The sequence below is a fragment of the Azolla caroliniana genome, unplaced genomic scaffold (assembly GCF_043228905.1).
Source record: "Azolla caroliniana isolate FFs.n. ecotype wild unplaced genomic scaffold, voAzoCaro1.0.p SCAF_5, whole genome shotgun sequence".
Taxonomy (NCBI): domain Eukaryota; kingdom Viridiplantae; phylum Streptophyta; class Polypodiopsida; order Salviniales; family Salviniaceae; genus Azolla; species Azolla caroliniana.
The window spans coordinates 428,285-446,713 of NW_028230440.1; the positions used below are offsets into that span (position 1 = coordinate 428,285).

At 35.9% G+C, this 18,429-nt stretch overlaps 3 protein-coding genes and 2 non-coding genes across 5 annotated transcripts in view; 1 reads left to right on the forward strand and 4 right to left on the reverse strand.

Annotated features, from left to right (window-relative positions):
• The window catches only part of LOC147863437 (Calcineurin-like metallo-phosphoesterase superfamily protein), an 82,892-nt gene extending 64,799 nt beyond the window's left edge, over positions 1 to 18,093 (reverse strand). The window contains exon 1 of the mRNA XM_087319236.1: positions 18,086 to 18,093. The gene's annotated coding sequence lies outside the window, so the exon portion shown is untranslated. The remainder of the gene's footprint in view (positions 1 to 18,085) is intronic.
• On the forward strand, positions 5,860 to 5,931 carry TRNAT-UGU (transfer RNA threonine (anticodon UGU)). Its single transcript has one exon. It is a non-coding gene; the product is annotated as a tRNA-Thr (tRNA).
• On the reverse strand, positions 6,924 to 9,159 carry LOC147863448 (pentatricopeptide repeat-containing protein At2g03380, mitochondrial-like). Its single transcript, XM_087320603.1, has one exon. It carries the CDS (start codon positions 8,998 to 9,000, stop codon positions 7,384 to 7,386), a length of 1,617 nt encoding a protein of 538 aa, XP_087176729.1. The 5' UTR covers positions 9,001 to 9,159; the 3' UTR covers positions 6,924 to 7,383.
• On the reverse strand, positions 9,805 to 14,984 carry LOC147863449 (ACT domain-containing protein ACR11-like). The gene is made up of 10 exons (XM_087319237.1): positions 14,637 to 14,984; positions 12,693 to 12,747; positions 12,505 to 12,612; positions 11,987 to 12,081; positions 11,812 to 11,896; positions 11,325 to 11,381; positions 10,732 to 10,787; positions 10,540 to 10,645; positions 10,382 to 10,450; positions 9,805 to 10,247 (listed from the first exon to the last, which is right to left on the reverse strand). The coding sequence occupies exons 1-10, from the start codon at positions 14,801 to 14,803 to the stop codon at positions 10,185 to 10,187; spliced, it is 861 nt and encodes a 286-aa protein (XP_087175363.1). The 5' UTR covers positions 14,804 to 14,984; the 3' UTR covers positions 9,805 to 10,184.
• On the reverse strand, positions 17,624 to 17,704 carry TRNAL-AAG (transfer RNA leucine (anticodon AAG)). Its single transcript has one exon. It is a non-coding gene; the product is annotated as a tRNA-Leu (tRNA).
• Positions 18,094 to 18,429: the final 336 nt, after the last annotated feature.

The following is an 18,429-nucleotide window of genomic DNA, read 5'->3' on the forward strand; positions in this document are numbered from 1 at the left end:
GGGGGGGGGGGGAAGGGGGGGGGAGCACTGTAGAGACAGACAGAAAAGGATCGACTGTAGAGAGAGAGTGTGCTGTGAGCGTTGTTAGAGAGAGAGAGAGAGAGATTGTGTCCTCCAGTGGAGGTTTCTTCACACCAGGCTTTTGCTGCTGCTTCTTCTTCTTTTGAGTACTTCGCCTTCTTTCCCTTGTAAGTTGTTGTTACGAAAACATACGGTAGAGATGTAGCTTTAAGAAATTGCATACGCTTGTTTCCTTTGGAGGCTCCCACGACAGTGGCCCATAAAACAAGTCACTTCCACTTCTCTTTCTTTTCTTTTCTTTTCTTTTCCTTTCCTTTCTACGTGTACGTAAGGCCATTTTTCTCCCCTATGTGGGTGTGGAGCCTTTCTGGACGTATTCTCACAATGAATTTTGGTTGCAACAAGTGAGCAAACTTCTACATACATATGTATATGCTTCCATGGCTTTCCCTTCATTGAATGTGTTAAGGATATACATATCTATTTCTAGGGAGGATGATTCTACATATATGCTTCCATGGCTTTCCCTTCATTGAATGTGTTAAGGATATACATATCTATTTCTAGGGAGGATGATTTTCATGCTTTATTGCAAGGTGGAACATGCTTTATTCGGCTTTGATTATCACGAGTCTCTCTCTCTCTCTGCTAGGGACTGTTTCTATAGATATTTGTGATAATGGAGGAAAGATTATGCCTCCATTGTCTACTCCATACATTCATTCCCTTGTATTCTTACAACACACTGAGAATCATTTACATGTTCCCACGTTGATGACCACCCCTCGTGGATGCAAACAGGTTTTCATGGGATATTTTTGGCCAATTCAACTTGATAGTTTTATCCTTTCAATTGCTCAAAATTAGGAGTTTGGATACTCACCAACCACATTGATCTACAAAGGCCTTTCAAGTTTCACCTTAACTCTCTTTACGCCCTTCGCAACCTAGACATTGAGATCACCAAATGCAAAATTATGGTTTAAATACAAAAGCAAAGGAGCTCATCTTATCAAAAACTTATATTCACCATTCATTGCCCTCACAATTTTCTCATTTACCCCCTACAATGTGTGTTCTATCATTCAAGCTACTAGTAAGGACTATTCTCTTTTAGTCTGTGAACTTTATGAAAAGCTTGAGTCCAAGTGAGAGAGGAAGGTTGGATAAATAGAGAAATAAACCAATTGCAATAGAGTCTACGCACATTGATTGTTGGTTTGTTGAGGTCCCTATATGAAGACAAATAAAGACACCATGCATCATCATATTTCTCTTTGCTTTGGTCCCTCCTTAAAAAACATAAATTCCATTACTTACAATGTAAGTACATCGATCCACCTTTTCAGATTGTTGTCTCAACATGTTCAAAATCATGGAAGTAACAACACCATCATCAAAATCTCTTAAACAACAAGATATCCTCAATACCAACATGAACAAGAGACAATATTTGAACTAAGGATGTGTTGTCAACAATATGAAATTGAGTATTGGAAAAATATGTCTTCTATTGTGAAAGTTGATTTGTCATCATTAATGAATCTTATTGGTGGCACACAATGCAAAGCTTTAACTCTTTTGTAGTTCCAAAGCATGTTAATGTAGTAAAGGTGTTCTCTTTTCACGCACCTAAAATAAAAAGGTGCGAATGTGATGACTTGGAGGCCATTGATATTGCAACAACTCTTTCTTAAACATGGCAATCATTTCGATAAAAATTCTCATTGTTATCCTAGTGTTAGTTTTAAGTTCACATTTAGGAACATATAGAACATTCATTAACAAACAACGGCATACTCCACATGGAAGCGAGACACAAATTTCAAACAAGCAAGTTTGTGTTCCTACATGAAGAAATCAAAGAGATTGTAAAGGATGACAGGTCAATGTAATTTCCCTCTTTCCGCAAATATGTTAGCCCATTCACCCTTCTATTCTTTATACTCCCTCGTAGGCCAAACATGGTTTATGATTTTATCGTTCTCCATCCACACGAGCACAATATTCACCCTTCCGTGTGTCCCTTTAAGTTAACATGTTGGCCATAATTGGGGATGCATATCATCACTTTCATGAACGAGCACAAGGAATAATGCAATTTCTTTGTATTTGTAGACAAAGTGAATAATGATTTCATATTGCCACGAAATAAAACTTCCACAAGGATGTGCTTGAAATATTTTTTACTGGAGATCCAAGTCCTATATTATCTACTGGGGACACTATAAATTTAGGTTTTGTTTGCTCACATTTCAAATAGTTTTTCAAATCCACAAAAAACAAAAAATGGTGACAATGCAAGTTGAATTTGCAACATTTTCATTGCGCACACTATGACACCATCAATTTCAACAAAATGTCCTTGTTATTATTTTGTTGTTGAAAAGCTATTTCCACCTTTTGACTTCTAAAAGTAAGATGTTTCTTGTTTCACAATTCTTTTTTACATGTTTTAACATTTAAGTAATTTGTACATGCCAAAACTTTGACAATAAACTTAGTTGGCAAAATCAAATGGCTACTCTCAAGCTAGAGTTTCTCAAATCTTTGAAGGAAAAATTCATGACTCATTACCATCGCACATGAATTAACCATTGTCACCAAAGGCATGTGATTATACTCCTAAAGCATTGCATCGGCTCCGCTCATATTATACAATATCACGCATGATGTTTTTCCATTTTTCTTTTTAATCATTCAAACCATGCACTCTTCCATTAATGGTTCTTGAAGTAAAGTACACAATATTTTTTATAATATCATGATAAAATGCTTTGATTTCCCATTCATCTGAACATATTGGGCGCACACCATCTAAAGACTTGTGCCTTTTATTGTTGCATAATAAATCAACCTAACAATATACTATGTTTCCAAAACACACATAAATCATTGTGTCGGTAGCATGTGCTCTTTTTAACCTAACTCAAATAAGTTTTTGAATATTGGAACCTCTAGATGTTGTAGAACATAAAACAAACTTGCATGCATAATACACGCCATCCTCTCCACCTAATTTTACTAGATTTGAGTTTGATTTCTTACACAATGGAGACATTATTATCCCAAACTTGTTATAAGGAGATTTATTTTCACCTCCCAATGTCATCGACCAACCTAGAAAAACAAGTGACACAAATGTTTGCTTATGTTGAACTACATGGATTATTTTAATTGCGGCATATGTGTAGATGAACCATCCCCTTCTGAAGACAACTTGGATTGTTTTCATCTAGAAACATTCAAGCAATGATGATGTAATCAAGTTCGACATACATTTGCGGAATCGAAGCCAACACTCATTTACACGTTATCACATGATTTTGTTATCTAATGCACCTACATGGTTATCAATTGGCACACACTAACCACCTTCGAGAGCCCAGGTTGTCATTTGCGATATCTTCTCCTTCAGTGTTGGCTCAAATTCTGATAATCATGTCATAACTTAATTGAATCTTGTATAATTGTAAATAAACCCAAAGCCTAATTAAAGTGAACTATATGTGCATACTTGTGTTGATGTACAAATATTCATACTGTCATAAATGAACATCCACGATCATGTTATTTAATTCCCCACACTCTATTGGTCTTCTTCGTTAGAAACTTTACAAGATGTTGTGTAACCACGCTAGGCTCATTATCGCCACTTATCTAGATAAACCAAATATCATTGCTACATTGCATCTCAATCTCTAAACTTGAATCTCTGGTTGCACCAGGGAAGAAACCCATTGCCTCTTGCTTTCCACATTGGCTCCAACGACCACCCTCATCCTCCCACCAAGACATTAGCAAACACAACCAACTCCATTGACTTTATTGTCAAACCATGTTACAGTGACACTGGACTCTCCCCAATCTTCTCTAACACTTTGTCATATCCATTGCCTCCAACCTCACCCTTGTCGCCACATCCTTTAACTTCAATGTTACCAACTTACCCCCACCCTTACACCTTTATCCCCTACTACATTTAATCATTATCCATGGCCCTCAGCTTACCCTTATCCATACTACCACCATACTTGTCATCCAATACACTATTTCCGTGATCACCCCAATCAATACGTTTACCCCAACCATGAGGACCATCAACCTTGGTGAGCCCTTGTACCTTGATTAAGAGTTTTTTTATCGGGGTCATGTTGCATTTATTTGTTAATACAAATAATTGTCTTTGGTAGAATTAGTCTCATACATATTTGTTTATCTATTTCAGTTGGGTGAGAACTACCTATGTAGTTCACATTGAAAGACATGTACTAGACTTGAGGTTATATGTCCAAGTGCTCTTGTATTTTTCCAAATTAATTACAATTAATTGCATTTATCATAGAAATATTGGATGACACAATGTCACTGGGAGGCAGACCTTGTGGGTCACCAAGAGTGTGTTTCTAGTTTCTCAAAGACTGTTTTCGCATACCTAAGCTAAACCTTGAACCACAACGCAGTGGTTTGTTGGTTGACACCCTCCATGTTCTCGTACATTCATCACCAAATATTTGAGTTCCTCTTGGACTCAAGTTCCAAGGTTTGAATATGAAATTGGCGACAATTGAACAAGGAGGGGTTGGTCAAAAGATGATTCTAATTTGTTGATGTCTACATGTAATGCATGAGACCAATCTTCCAACATCAACATAACACCATATAGTCTTTTTATCTTGTCAAAATCCACAACATAATAAGTGATGACCAAATTGATACAATAGAGTAGCCGATGACTATAAACAATAATGCAACATTGAGTAATCTAGGACTGATGAAAGGGAGTCTAAATGCGCAACAACTATTGGGGGCAAGATTATAACATGAGTTGTGGGAATATAGAATAGCGTATCTTGATGTAGATAGCATTTGCCCCCAAGATGTAGGCCAACCTACAAAATACATCACATTTGAAAGGGAGTCCAATTGTACACAAGTAATCCAAAATAGGCGAAATATATGAGGAGTGATTAGATTTCATTCCTCATCCTTTTGGATTGGTTTAGTGAATAAATCCACCACATTGCTAACATACATAATTAAGTGAGAATTGCATGTATGATGACATGAGCCCTGAATGTACTCATCCTATTTGTGTAAGATATGGTCACTCGGATTCTAAGATTCATATAAAATGTAAAAAATAACTAATTGTTCATAAAGCATGGTATTGTTGGATTAGGTAAGGCAATTAAGTTGGCGATCAAAATCATTACTTTTATGGATTCATAAAGGGCAAAAATTCTCTCTTATTTTCATTGAATTTTCTATCATTATGTGAGATATTTACATGGCCACAAAAATGTAATCCTAAAAAATATTGAAGCTAGCGATGGGATTATGTGTGGCATTGAATAAAATGGCTAGGTAAGGAAAATGGTTGGTGCTTGGAAAACAAGGCCATAAAGATTGTTTGTCATGCCATCAATTTCAAGGTCACAAAAAACGAGTAATGTTAATGTCGAACATCAATTTATAGGGCTTTTTATACTTATAAAGGTGGAATGAACAATAGAAAAGCCCAAGTAGGATTACATCATATGTAAGGGTATTGGTTGCAATAAAGAAAATGTATTGTAATGCACATAAAATAATGGTTGAGAAACACAATTGTGTTCATATTTCGTCTAACTAGGCATCATTGACAAACTTGTGACGATGAAGGTCAATTGATGTGTATCTAGAGTGATTGAAAGAATGCTTGAGTTTTTCACTTAAAAAACTGATGAAAAGGAACATATTAGATCATACACTAGACTTTGAGACAACTATGGGTCATGAAGATGAGAGTTTTAATTGAATATATTAACATTTAATCTTAACTTCTAAATATCGTCCGCCTCTATAGCTCAGTGGTAGAGCGTCAGTCTTGTAAACTGAAGGTCTTGAGTTCGATCCTCAGTGGGGGCACGCGTTGTCATAATCGCTTAAGAAAGAAACAATGTTTTGTTTGAGGTTTTCATTTGCTTGTAATATTGAGATGAATAGTTTTTCTATGAATTTATAATGTCAGACATGAACATATGCAGATTAAGAAAGACACAAAATTGTGAATATGATAACCGCTTAAGAAAGAAACAATGTTTTGAGATTTTCATTTGCTTGTAAATTGTAATATTGAGATGAATAGTTTTTCTATGAATTTATAATGTCAAACATATGAACATATGCAGATTAAGAAATATACAAAATTGTGAAATCTTTATTTGCTTGCAATCTTGAGATAAATAGATTTTCTATGAATTTATATATTACGCATTTGAGCACATACATAGGTAGATTTGCTATGAATTTAAGATGAGCAGGTTTAACAAAGAGACAAAATTGTGAATTTTTTTTTTGCTTGCAATCTTGAAATAAATAGATTTTCTACGAATTTATAATGTTAGGCATTTGAGTTTATATATATGTAATGTATAGAGAGAGCCACACATGTATGTATGAATGTTCTCATGTATTATTATGTATGTAAGTACTTTTTTGTCATTATCTAGACGTGTTAACCATGTATGTTTTTTGACATTGATGGAGGTTTTAATTATGTTTATGTATGTATTCTTTCATTTAACAAAATACATCACGTGACTAAAACCTCTAGATGATGTTAGATTGGTTATATATGCATGAGTACATATACATGTACATACATGCATTGCCTGCATACATATTACATTCAGCCACTCAGATGATTTGAGGTTGCAAGGTTCATGAACAATTCACAAAGGAAATGCAATGACATTGTTATATCCAACATCCATGAACATTATACACATCACACAAATTTGTTTTCACTTCTGTATTCTCAATGTTAGGAGCATCATTTTCATCATTTGTTGGGTGATCTAATACAATATTATCAAAATGCATTATTTAATGTAATTTAATTTCATCTTTCATTAGGATGTATAAGAAGTTTCTTGAAGATTTGATATAATACAAGAACAACTTTCAAAGTGTAATGACACTCCCAAACCTTGCCTCATGTTTGTGAAACATTCACTTTCTCATGACAAGATAAATTGACTATATAGTCTCATGACATGTAATGCATTAGCTTATATTTGAAGACCTCACCTCTTTGTCATCAATTCATTTTCCTGTGAGCGTATCAATATATGATTATCTCTTTTCAAGCTGTTTTCAATCAAATTCGACCACTAAGTCTTTGTGACTAAACTCAGGTGTCTTTGGCCTCCTTTGAAATCGAAATAAAAGAGTGACAAATGAATCCGACATCACACTTATGGTTGATTCTATCTACATTACTTATAAACATTCTCTCTTTCCATTGCTTAACAGAGTTCTCTAAAAGATAGTCGGATTAGGTTCCAACTATTTATACCATAAAAATAGAATAATAATTTAATCATAGTGAGTTGTTATTTCTGCTGTTGTCCTTAAAAATGAGGTTATCTTTTCAGTGTCAACTGGGTCAAATATCTCTTGGGCAATCTCTACATTACCATGTGTTTTACAATGACTCAACAAAGACCTCAACCCCACCACCTGTGGTCCAATGCAAGGCATAGAATGAAGAATCAAATAAGCTTGGAACAAGCATCCGGATCGAGCAAGAAGATCAGCAATGCAATAATAATGCTCAACTGTTGGTTTCATACCATGATCAAACATCATAGATAGGAAGATATCATTGCCCCTATGAACTAAACCCAAATGACTACAACACGAAAGAAGAGAAGTGAATGCCGCTTCATTGGGCTTGAATCCTTCCTTTTGCATATGATCAAAGCATCCTAATGCATTGTTTAGATCACAATGTTTGGCATAACCACTGATGATTGATGTCCATGTGACCATGTTTCGATTTGGAAAATACTCAAACAATATGTATGCATCCTTAAACCTCCCATTCTTTGCATACATATCAATCAATGCAGTGCCTAATAACGTATCTGAATCTACACCTTTTTCAATAAGACACATATGTACAAGCCTTCCCAAAACCATCGATTTTGATATAGAGCATAGTCGAAGAACATTGAGATAAGTTATGTGATTCGGTTCTACTTCACTTTGCATTAGCTGGAAAAGCTTGATGGCATCCTCCACGCATCCCATTTGTGAATATCCATCGATTAGGGCTGTCCAAGTTGTCACATCTCGATTAGGAAAATGATCAAATATATACCGTGCATCTTTGAGATACCCATCTTTCGAACATAAGTCAATGAAAGTATTTCTAATAAACATGTTTTTCTCGAGCCCCTGCTCTATCACATCTGAGAAAATCAATCTTCCTTGAATTGATGAAGAACATGCCTTCAAGATGCTAACAAAGGTGACATCATTGGGTTCAATGCCTTTCCCTAGCATTTCATGATAGAATTGGAAAGCATCAAGAGTGAGTCCTAGCTGAGCATATCCCGATAATATTGAAGTCCAAGATATAACGCTACAGAACGATGATAACCTAAACACTCCAAGAGCGTCGGATAGATGACCCAGTTTCACATACATATCAATTAAGACATTATGCATGACCACATGATGGGAACCCTCATCAAATCCAGCATCATGAACTATATGGCTATGTATGACCTTTGCCACATCAAGAGCATCAACATCTACGCATGCTTTGAGCACCGTGATGTAACAATAAGCATTAGGTATGACCTGATTCCATTCACGCATACGGAAATACATTTCAATGGCGCGGATTGACTGACCACAGTTTGCGAGTGCTAGGATGATGGAAGCCCATGTGTGAGGATTAGGGTTTAGAACCCTGGCAAAGGTTTGGCAAGCTTCCTTCAACTTACCACATGATGCAAAGGCTCTGATGAGGTGAGTGGCAAGGAAAGCATTATCATGGAGGCCATAGTTGATTAGGAGGTATTGAGCTTCCTGGCCCAGAACGGGGTCTGCCCTGTTCTTGGCTTCTCGAAGAAGATGATAAATATCTCTGACACAGAGGTCGCAGCATGTCTTCCTGATCTGAGTAAACAGAGCCCTTTGCATAACTCTTCATGACAGGAAAAGGAACCCTTCTTATAGTCAGTTAATTCCCTTTCTATACATATTCATATAAGAACTATTTCCTTCTTTAGGATCTTATAAGCTGTTCTTTCCCTTAATTTGGAGCGTTATAACCTCCAATTAGTCTCTTTTAATGAAGTTCTCACATCCACTTAGGTGGTGTTATTACCCAACGTTGCGTTACTCCCTCGCCCGAAGAGACCATCCTCATGTCATCGTTAGTGATTATTCAACCTCTTGGCACATCTTAATTCAGACCCCCACATTAATTTCCCTCTACCATGGAACTTAATGCAATTGAATGTTGGAAGTGAGACCTAATGCATTTTCATGCATGTACTTAGTGGTAATTTAGTACCATCAAACCTAATGTAATTGAGCATAGTTTCACATCTTAGTTGAGACCCAATGTTCTCATTTGTGAGCAACTTCCATTTGTAATTGAGACCTTGGAAGTTTTGCCATTATGGAGCTTTGGTAATTGAGCTAGAACCTAGTATTAAGTTGATTGTCCCCTTAATGCATAATTTAGTACATTGGAGCCTAATGTAATTGAACATAGCTTCATATCTGACTCAAAACCCAAGTTCTCAATCATGTGTGACTTCCATTTGTAAATGAGACCTTTAAGTTTTGAGCATTTGGTGATGGCTCTCTCTAAATAGATTGACTTTCAAGCCATTTTTATCATTTAGATTTGAAGCTTTCTTGTACATGACCCTACAAACACTTCATGTTGATTACCTCAATCAAGAAAAGTATAAACATTGATTTTCTACTTCCCTTGCATGCGAAATTCAATTTAGCTTGAATAGTCATAAACAATAATTTACACTTCTCCTATATAACAATAGGTAGTTGTTGGGCAACTTTGTAACCTTGAAGTAATCAACCTTCTACAATAATCTACAAAACCCCTTGATCCTATAAATTTGGAGACTTTCTTTCGCAAGCATTATAAACCTTACTTGCAATATGTATCCTCATATATATTACAACAATCCCAAGCTATGCTTTAAACTTATGTTGTTGAAGAATTGAGTAATGTATACAGTTTCATATAAACATGTTTAGCTCGAATTTCTTGGTTGCTTACTTAAATCATATTTTTGCATTGACCTCATAATTTACAGTAATGGCCTTGAAAAGCAATTGTAAGAAACATATCAATAGCTGTCCTCATTAGTTTCCGGTCTTCTTAGATAATATTGGAAACAATTTGTCATCACCTGATTAAAAGAAAGTAGATGTTTAGAACACCGGCCAATTGGGACCAAAAATCCTCTGGAAAAACGTAAAACATACACAAACATATGAGTAGTATGCATGTATTTGCATTTATTTGAACATATGTATATATCACCTGCTTCATGGGCGGATTAAGTGCTGCTCCTCGGTAGTTCACATGAAATTTGGCCTTTGCCACTAATCCCTTTTTCACATGAAAAAGGGAAGAATATATGAGTACCAAGATTCAAGAGTATGAAAACCATCCATCCACAATTTCATACTGTATTATACCTCTGTATCAAATTCACCCGATTCAAATGCAATATTGACATCAGCAATAACCTTAACTATATCCCGAAGTAAACCAGGTCTATCAGCTGTTTCCACATAGAGCAAGCTGTCATGTCAAACGGACAACCTTAGATCATTGAGCCCATAAATCCACTGCATGTTCAGTAATAACTTGATAATGTTCAGTAATACCTTCGATTTGGCCCTTCGTCAGTTATACGAATGCGAGTTGCGATATCTACATCCAACTACATAAATCCATAACATTGTGGAGCCATTATTTATTTTTCCATACCAGAAGGGCATTTAAAATAAGATTTTTAATCCTCTTGTTTTGCACATCACACTGAAGAACACCTTTAAAAGGGGCTATTCACAGGTTGTATAGGGAAAGGAGAAATTTATACACATAAATTTTGTTATGAGGGCTTTTTAAATAGAAAGGGAAAAAGTGTAAACATTATTCATGAAAAATTGATATTAAGGTTTTCTTTATTTTAAGAATGAGCTGGATTGCCCAAAGCCACAAAAAATGTTGAATAATATTGACTAAAGCAATCCTAAAACATCTATTGAAAGTTGAAGGATAAACCTAATATCATACGATATAAACTTGCCCAATGATTTATGTTTAGGAAGTCAGGGAGGTTCCTTGGGTTTTAATATTCTCAAGAGCCCTTAACACAAAGCTCTTGTTTTCATCTCAGAAAGACATTTCTGTAAGTTCCTTGACAATTAATATAGCATCATAATGCTTGCACAAAAAGAAGTCACATATCACGCACCTTGGTTGGGGGTTTTACACCAAAAGCATTACCCATTGCAAGCAGTGAACTTGATTCCTGAATCCAATAAACATACATAAGAGAAGAACAAAGAAATTAAAACAAGTTTACATATATACATAACACAAACACATACACACATGCTTTTCTTCATTTGTAATATGTTATATTACTGGTGGGAAGAATCAATGTGAAGAATCCGCATAGAAAGGATTACAAAAAAATGACCAGTAGGTCCTGTTATCTGTCTTCAAACTAGAAACAGTCAACACAGAGGCACAAACACATACAGCCAAACAGATACACAAGCACGCTGCACATAGCACTCATATGTGCATGCACAAACCCAAAAGGACACATATGCATGAGCCCGTACACACAGGCAACCCCATCTGCCTGCGGACACATGTATGCCTACACATACACACACACACACACAATATATATATATATATAATCATAAAACATTCCAACGTGATATACATACCGGATGATACTCAATCATGTTACTTATTATCGTGAGTCTTATTGCCTCGAGCAACTCTGGATCCTCAATCTTGCGACCAGTATCTCTGAAAAGTGTTACAAATATCATTCAGATAACAATATATCATTGTTCTGAGATCTGATTGGGAAAGGAAAGAAAATAAAAAATAACATACACTCTGGTAATGGTGAATCGTTTCCGTGTTATCGGACCTTCCACTGAAATTCTACTCTTGACAACGTTTAAACCCAAGTTCTTCAGTGCTAGCATCTGTATACACCGTTCCACCACTGTAAATTCTGTTCTGAGAGAGTATATATTAGTTTGGAACAACTCGAGAACAACTTTCATGTCTATATTGGTTGATCTTAAACATATAGATGTGATTATCTGGAATAGTGTGGCAAAATCACTATATCCAAAAATTCAAGAGGAGAGCATCAAAACAACATTAACTTCTGCATATTTCCCAGAATATTCCCCTCTATAGTACAAAATTTACTACTACATAGGGTAACCTTGTAATTTTTGCAGACTTTACTAACAAGGAATAGTGTTTTCCCATCATATTTGAATAATTGGAATAGTGCAGTACCTTTCACTCTTATGTGGCTATTTTACTAGTGGAGACATTGAAAACCTAAGACAAAACAAAAAACAATGCTCTAAGATCAAGTTTTTAAAGAACATTACTGTATCAAGAAGAGCACCGAGGCGATCCCCAAAGCTGAGTTCCACTACAGTGGCATTCGGATCAGATTCTTGATCAATAATTACTATTGGTGTTGGAAGAGTTTCGTCCTGCAAAAATCATCTTATAAAGTCAACCCACAACAGTGCATACGACATAATGTAACAAAAAATTATTTCACAGGCCTTACCACAACCACTGGTTGACTAAGACTCGCTGTATCACCCACAGCTTCACAAGAAATTCTTTTTCAATAACAAGAAACTAAATTAGTTAAACACGACATTGACAAAAGTTATAAAATGAGCCTCATATTATACATGTTTAAAGATTATCTTCCAACACAAAAAGAATACAGACCATAATTGAGAAAGCACATTGTAAAATGTACAGAATAAGTTGAGTTTGCTTGATATACATCTTAATAAAGAGATTATCTTCCAACATAAAAAGAATACAGACCATAATTGAGAAAGCACGTAGAAAAATGTACAGAATAAGTTGAGTTCGTTTGATATACATCTTAAAAAACGAACTCAAAACCGCATCCTTTGAGGCAAGTTTTTTTCTCAGATAATACCTAAGAAAGGCTGCACTTGCTAGTGTATGCAGCCGTTGTTAAAACTGCCCTTTAGACTAAATTTTGTTGTCTTTATTTTTATGCCTGCCCAGTGGGCAAAACCAGTAAAGAGTTGGAGTTATATTTCTTTAGCAAAAAGTCAGTTTCTATTACTGGAAGAAAGCTCCAATTCCTCAAATCTATACCTTCTACCTATTAGACTGATATTCTTCAGACGATCTCTTTTAAGTCACAGAAAGCATCCCAGAGGATGGCCTTCTGAACTCTACATTCCAAATCCATAAGGATTATTTTCTAACTCTACTAAATGAACATTGCTAACGAGTCACAGGACCTCTTAAGGCCACTGATCAGACACCAGTGGATCAAATTCTCAGCTTTATAAATTCCTAATCCATTACTGGAAGATTTCTCCAGTAACAATTCTGAATCTACTAGAGTAAGATTCCTCACAACCTCTTAAGGTTGTCTGAACTCCAAAACATAATCACAGATACATTCCAGATTGCAACCAAGCCTTCAAAATAATAAATTTAGCAAAAAACAGGCTGTGTTTGCAAGAGAATCTCCTCACAAACGCAAAGAAAGAAAGATGCATGATGGGTTCATAAGCGTATGATGTGATGGGTTCAAAGGGAAAATAAAAGCCCATGATGGGTTCATAAGCATATGATGTGATGGGTTCAAAGGGAAAATAAAAGCCCATGATGGGTTCAGATGCATACTATATGCTGCAACAAAGCAAAACCAAAACGACACATGCTGAGTTCAAATGCATACAATATAACGTACGAAAAACAAAAGCAAAAACCCATCATGTGTTCATATTGTTCCCAACAAAGAAAAATAAAGAGGATCCATTATGGGCCCATATCATCCAACAAAGGAAACAAAAATTACCCAGGATGGGCTCAAAAGACCAATAAAGGAAAATATAAAAGACACATTATGGGATTGTAGGACCAACAAAGGGAAACAAAAGAGCCATGATGGGGTTGAAATGACCCAAACAGAGAGAGAGAGAGAGAGAGAGAGAGAGAGAGAGAGCTATATTGCATTTGTAAGCATACGATGACACCCAATAATGGACTAATTGCAAATCTATTGCAATGGTTATATAGGCTCTTGCTATTGCATGATTTTCCATATTCAGTATACAAATTAGATTCATGAGAATGAATTTTGTCATATTAACTATAGAGCACGAACCAAGAATAGCCACGTTTGCAAATCATTGTGGGAACCAATGAGCTAGGCCTGAGCTAAGGGTGATCATGCTCATGTAATAACGCCCAACAGAACATTTGAGAACCAATGAGGTAGGCCTGAGCTATGTATATATGCGTAAGTATGTGTGTGTATTGTGACCGAACAAAAGTATTAAATGAAGCTAAACCAGAATGAAAACCCTCGTGATTATTCAAATGCTTTGGTAGAATAATAGACAGGGTAGATCGCATGCCTAAAAGAATTAAATGAAGCTAAATCAGCATGAAAAACCTAGTGAATTCCAAATGTTTTAGTAGAATGAGAGATTAGGAAAGGCCACCATACCTGTGACACGTTCCTTTGCGATGAAGAAGACGGGGGGAGCCTCTTCCTACTGGGTTTGAAACGTGACAAAATGGTCGAATCGAGAGAGACGCAAACATCAGAGAAGATCTCGAGACACACGCAGGGATCTCCATTAGAGAAGGAAGAGAGGTCAATGAGGTTGCCATTATTTTTATAAGTACAAGTGTGCTTGTGAATAATATGTGTGTATGTGTGTGTGTGTGTGTGTGTGTGTGTGTCTGTATGTCCCTCTAGGGTTAGAACAAACAGAAATCCATGGAAGCTTGGAAATTTTGTAGTGTTTCTGTCTGTTATTGTTATGGGCTATGGTGATATTCCCTTTCTGCTTCTGTGATTCTTCTTCTTCGTCGTCGTCTTCTTTTCCTTAATATCATCAGAAGAGATATTTTCCTGAAAATTCAGAAAGCTCAGAAATCTTATCTCTCATTGCAGCCCATTTATGTAAATAAACAAAACCTTTTTGGGCCTTCTCCCCCCGGGCCCCCACCCCTGCTGCATATTTGTTTTTTAATAAATACATAAATAAATGCTCTTTTTATTTAATATAGTTTTTTTCCAACTATAAATATGTAAACAAATAAGAATTAGGTCACATGTGTGTTATTTGTGTGTGTGTGTGTGTGTGTGTATGTGTGTGGGCCGATACGCGTAAAACTCGAATGATTCATTCTGAGTTGGAACTAAAGAAATATCATCACAAAGAAACAACTTGTCATCCACAATAACGTCACATGGTGAAGAAACGAAACATCATAATTTGCGTAATTGTTTCTGTTGCAAGCAACGACATAATGTTCACAATGAGCGTCTAAAAGGTAAGTATATTCCACATGGATTCGTGGATCATGTTGGTTTAGTCCGCAATGTTAGGCCAGATTTGAAGCCACTTGCCTACACTAAGCTAAATTGGTGGTGTGCGTCAACTTCCTCTGACGATGCAAAAGCAAGATCATACATATCTCCATTGGCAAATGTAAGGATGAGGATTCACAAATGCTTTCTGGGAGAGTCGTTTAATATCTTCATGTATGCCAATCAATGGTGTGAGTGCAAATCATGCGACGCATCGTTTTGAATCAACACTAAACACGAGAGAAAAGGGGGGGGGGGGGGTGTGATTTATATAGAACCTCCCTCAAAGTACACAATGACATTAGGAACAATTTAGTAACAAAGGCAACACCCATTCATTAAGCAAATGGTGGGCCTTAACATATCTATGCCCCAAAGAGTGTTGTACACACACAAGGTGTGTGTGGTTGAACTTCTTACCAAATAGAAATAAAGAATCAAAAGAGAGGATAATGTCACCCTTTTCTTATAGCATAGGGAAATGCAGTTTTCAACCATACAATGACAAATAAGGTAAACAAATCAGAAGAAAATCAGTCTCTCACAATATGAGCATGTGTCTAAACCCCCTAACCACCAACTTGATGTGGTTGACTGATAAAATTTATCCACTTGATTGTGAGCTTTACCAAGGAAATTGCCTTGCCATCTTGTCCCTATAATTGAAAATACCTTTGAATGGATGGCCATACAACAATTTCTCTATTGTTTAGATGATTCAAAGTGGAATCCAATTTGGCAAACATGTGCTTTTCTAACATATGGTTATTTCAATCATAACCAATCACTTTGCAAATGTCATGTATGATCTATTGATTTCCAACATCCTCTTAGTGTCACATCATCACCACTCTTATCATAGCCTTGCATTCATAAAGCAAAACCAAACACGGTTTTGCCAAACAGGTAGTTTATACCATCATGGATTTTCTATGGCTTATGTTTTTGAAACCTCCTATAGCTTACACACACTGCCACATTTTATCTACTATTTAGTTTTTCTTGATAATCTTGATGTTGGCCGTTACCTAAAACATATTGGACATGCATAGCAAAATAGCCTTCAAAAAACACATTCATAAAACTAAAATTTGTGAATATTTGTAGCAACTTTCAAGGACAGAGGACTTCTAACCATCACAACTTGTAATAAGTGTTTCTATTAGAGAAAACAACATGTACAAATGATTAGTTAAAGTGACTTGCACACAAACTAAGATCATGCTTGAAATATGTGTGCGAGTAAAGAATCAAGGATTCTTTTTAATACGTTAAAATGTAAATGTTCATTCATGTACTAAGTACAAAGAAGAAGCAATAACAATATAAGTTTATTCAATCTCAACACAAGAACAAAATAGACACAATCTAAAGGATGGACATTATGCATATACTCTTGCTAAAAAACTAAATCACGATTGATACACTACGATGAAGACGTGGACGATGAGTTCGCATGTAAGGATTGCACTTAACACAAATTTTATGCATGATAGCTAGCATGATGAGCATAATACAAGTCAATGAAGCCATTGTTTTCAGTTAAGTGCTACAATCATAGCCAAAGAAATTTGAGGAGTGCCCTTAATTAAGAGTCAATGATTTTTCGTGGCATATTAGACCTCATGAATGCATACACCACAATGCCCATTGCCTTGTATCTGTATGTATCCATGTTATATATCCACATTCCACCTACTCTAGAGACCATGCGAACACCTAACAATAAATACCCTTGTATGTAGATTCAATGGCATGAAATTTTGCGGCATTATAACATGTTGATTGTAAACCACGAAAGCAATCAGTTGCTTATCTTCACTCTTATTATGAGTTTTTTTTTTTTGTAGAGATATATACGAAAAGGAGTAGAAAGGTATGGACAAAAACAAAACAAGAAGAGAAAAGGGAAGGTGGGGAAAATCTTTAGAGGTCAACCTCATAAAGATGAAGCCAAAGATATCAACCCACCACACAAAAAACAGGAAGCATAGATAATGGGCCATAAAAAAGACAGCTAATTCTCGATGTCAAGCTCATTAAGAAGAAGCCGCGAGGTCCAGCCACCGCATGAAAAAGAAGGAACATAAATAATGGGCAAATACAATAAGAAATGACGAGAGTGGGATTTGAACCCACGCCCTTTCGGACCAGAACCTTAATCTGGCGCCTTAGACCAACTCGGCCATCTCGTCATTTTGAGATACCATTTTTAATCATAAATATTGGTTCGAAAATTCACCCAACATCCAAAAGCTACCAATTTGGACAAATGACTTAATATGGTACCCAAAGTAACAATATTTAGACTAAAAGCTATAATCGTGCGGTAACTTGAAGAGTGATTGCTTTGAAATGCATTGTTATTTTACATGAACTTATTGAAGGACAAAGTTGTAGATAAAATTGGAAGTGGCATTGTAACTTATCTCAACCCACCGCCACATTTCAGGAGGAAACATGTTGCTTTCTAATCTTGCCTTAGATTGACATTACCCACAAGTAAGTTCCTTCCAAAATTGGAAATAGCATTATAAGTTGCTTTCTAGTGTTATGTTACATGGACATTAAAATTCCAAAAACAAAAAACGGATACATTCTTGATAGTATATCTATAGGAGGGAATCACTTTCTCTAGTGGGAATGGATATACTTTATAGTGCATGTACCTAATTTCAAAGTTCAGGACGTAGGAGATAATATTTTGCCCTCTCAGCAAGAGCAAGATTAATATAGATAACGTGGCAAGATATGGACTTGCTTCTAGAGAGTTATGATAGTGAAATTGACAAGACAATTCTGGAATTATAAGTAGCTCTCTTTCCAATGCCATTTTTGAGGCTCATGTGCTGCAAGTATGCTTTAACTTGTTTATCGAACGATTCTTTTAACCAATTCTGTCTTGCATCTTTTTATCCTA

Coding starts and splice junctions, on each gene's coding strand:
- LOC147863448 (XM_087320603.1), bottom strand. CDS start 9,000: ATGCAAAGGGCTCTGTTTACTCAGATCAGGAAGACATGCTGCGACCTC.
- LOC147863449 (XM_087319237.1), bottom strand. CDS start 14,803: ATGGCAACCTCATTGACCTCTCTTCCTTCTCTAATGGAGATCCCTGCG. Junction 12,613..12,692: donor TTAGTCAACCAGTGGTTGTG/GTAAGGCCTGTG, acceptor TGATTTTTGCAG/GACGAAACTCTTCCAACACC. Junction 11,897..11,986: donor CGATTCACCATTACCAGAGT/GTATGTTATTTT, acceptor AACACTTTTCAG/AGATACTGGTCGCAAGATTG.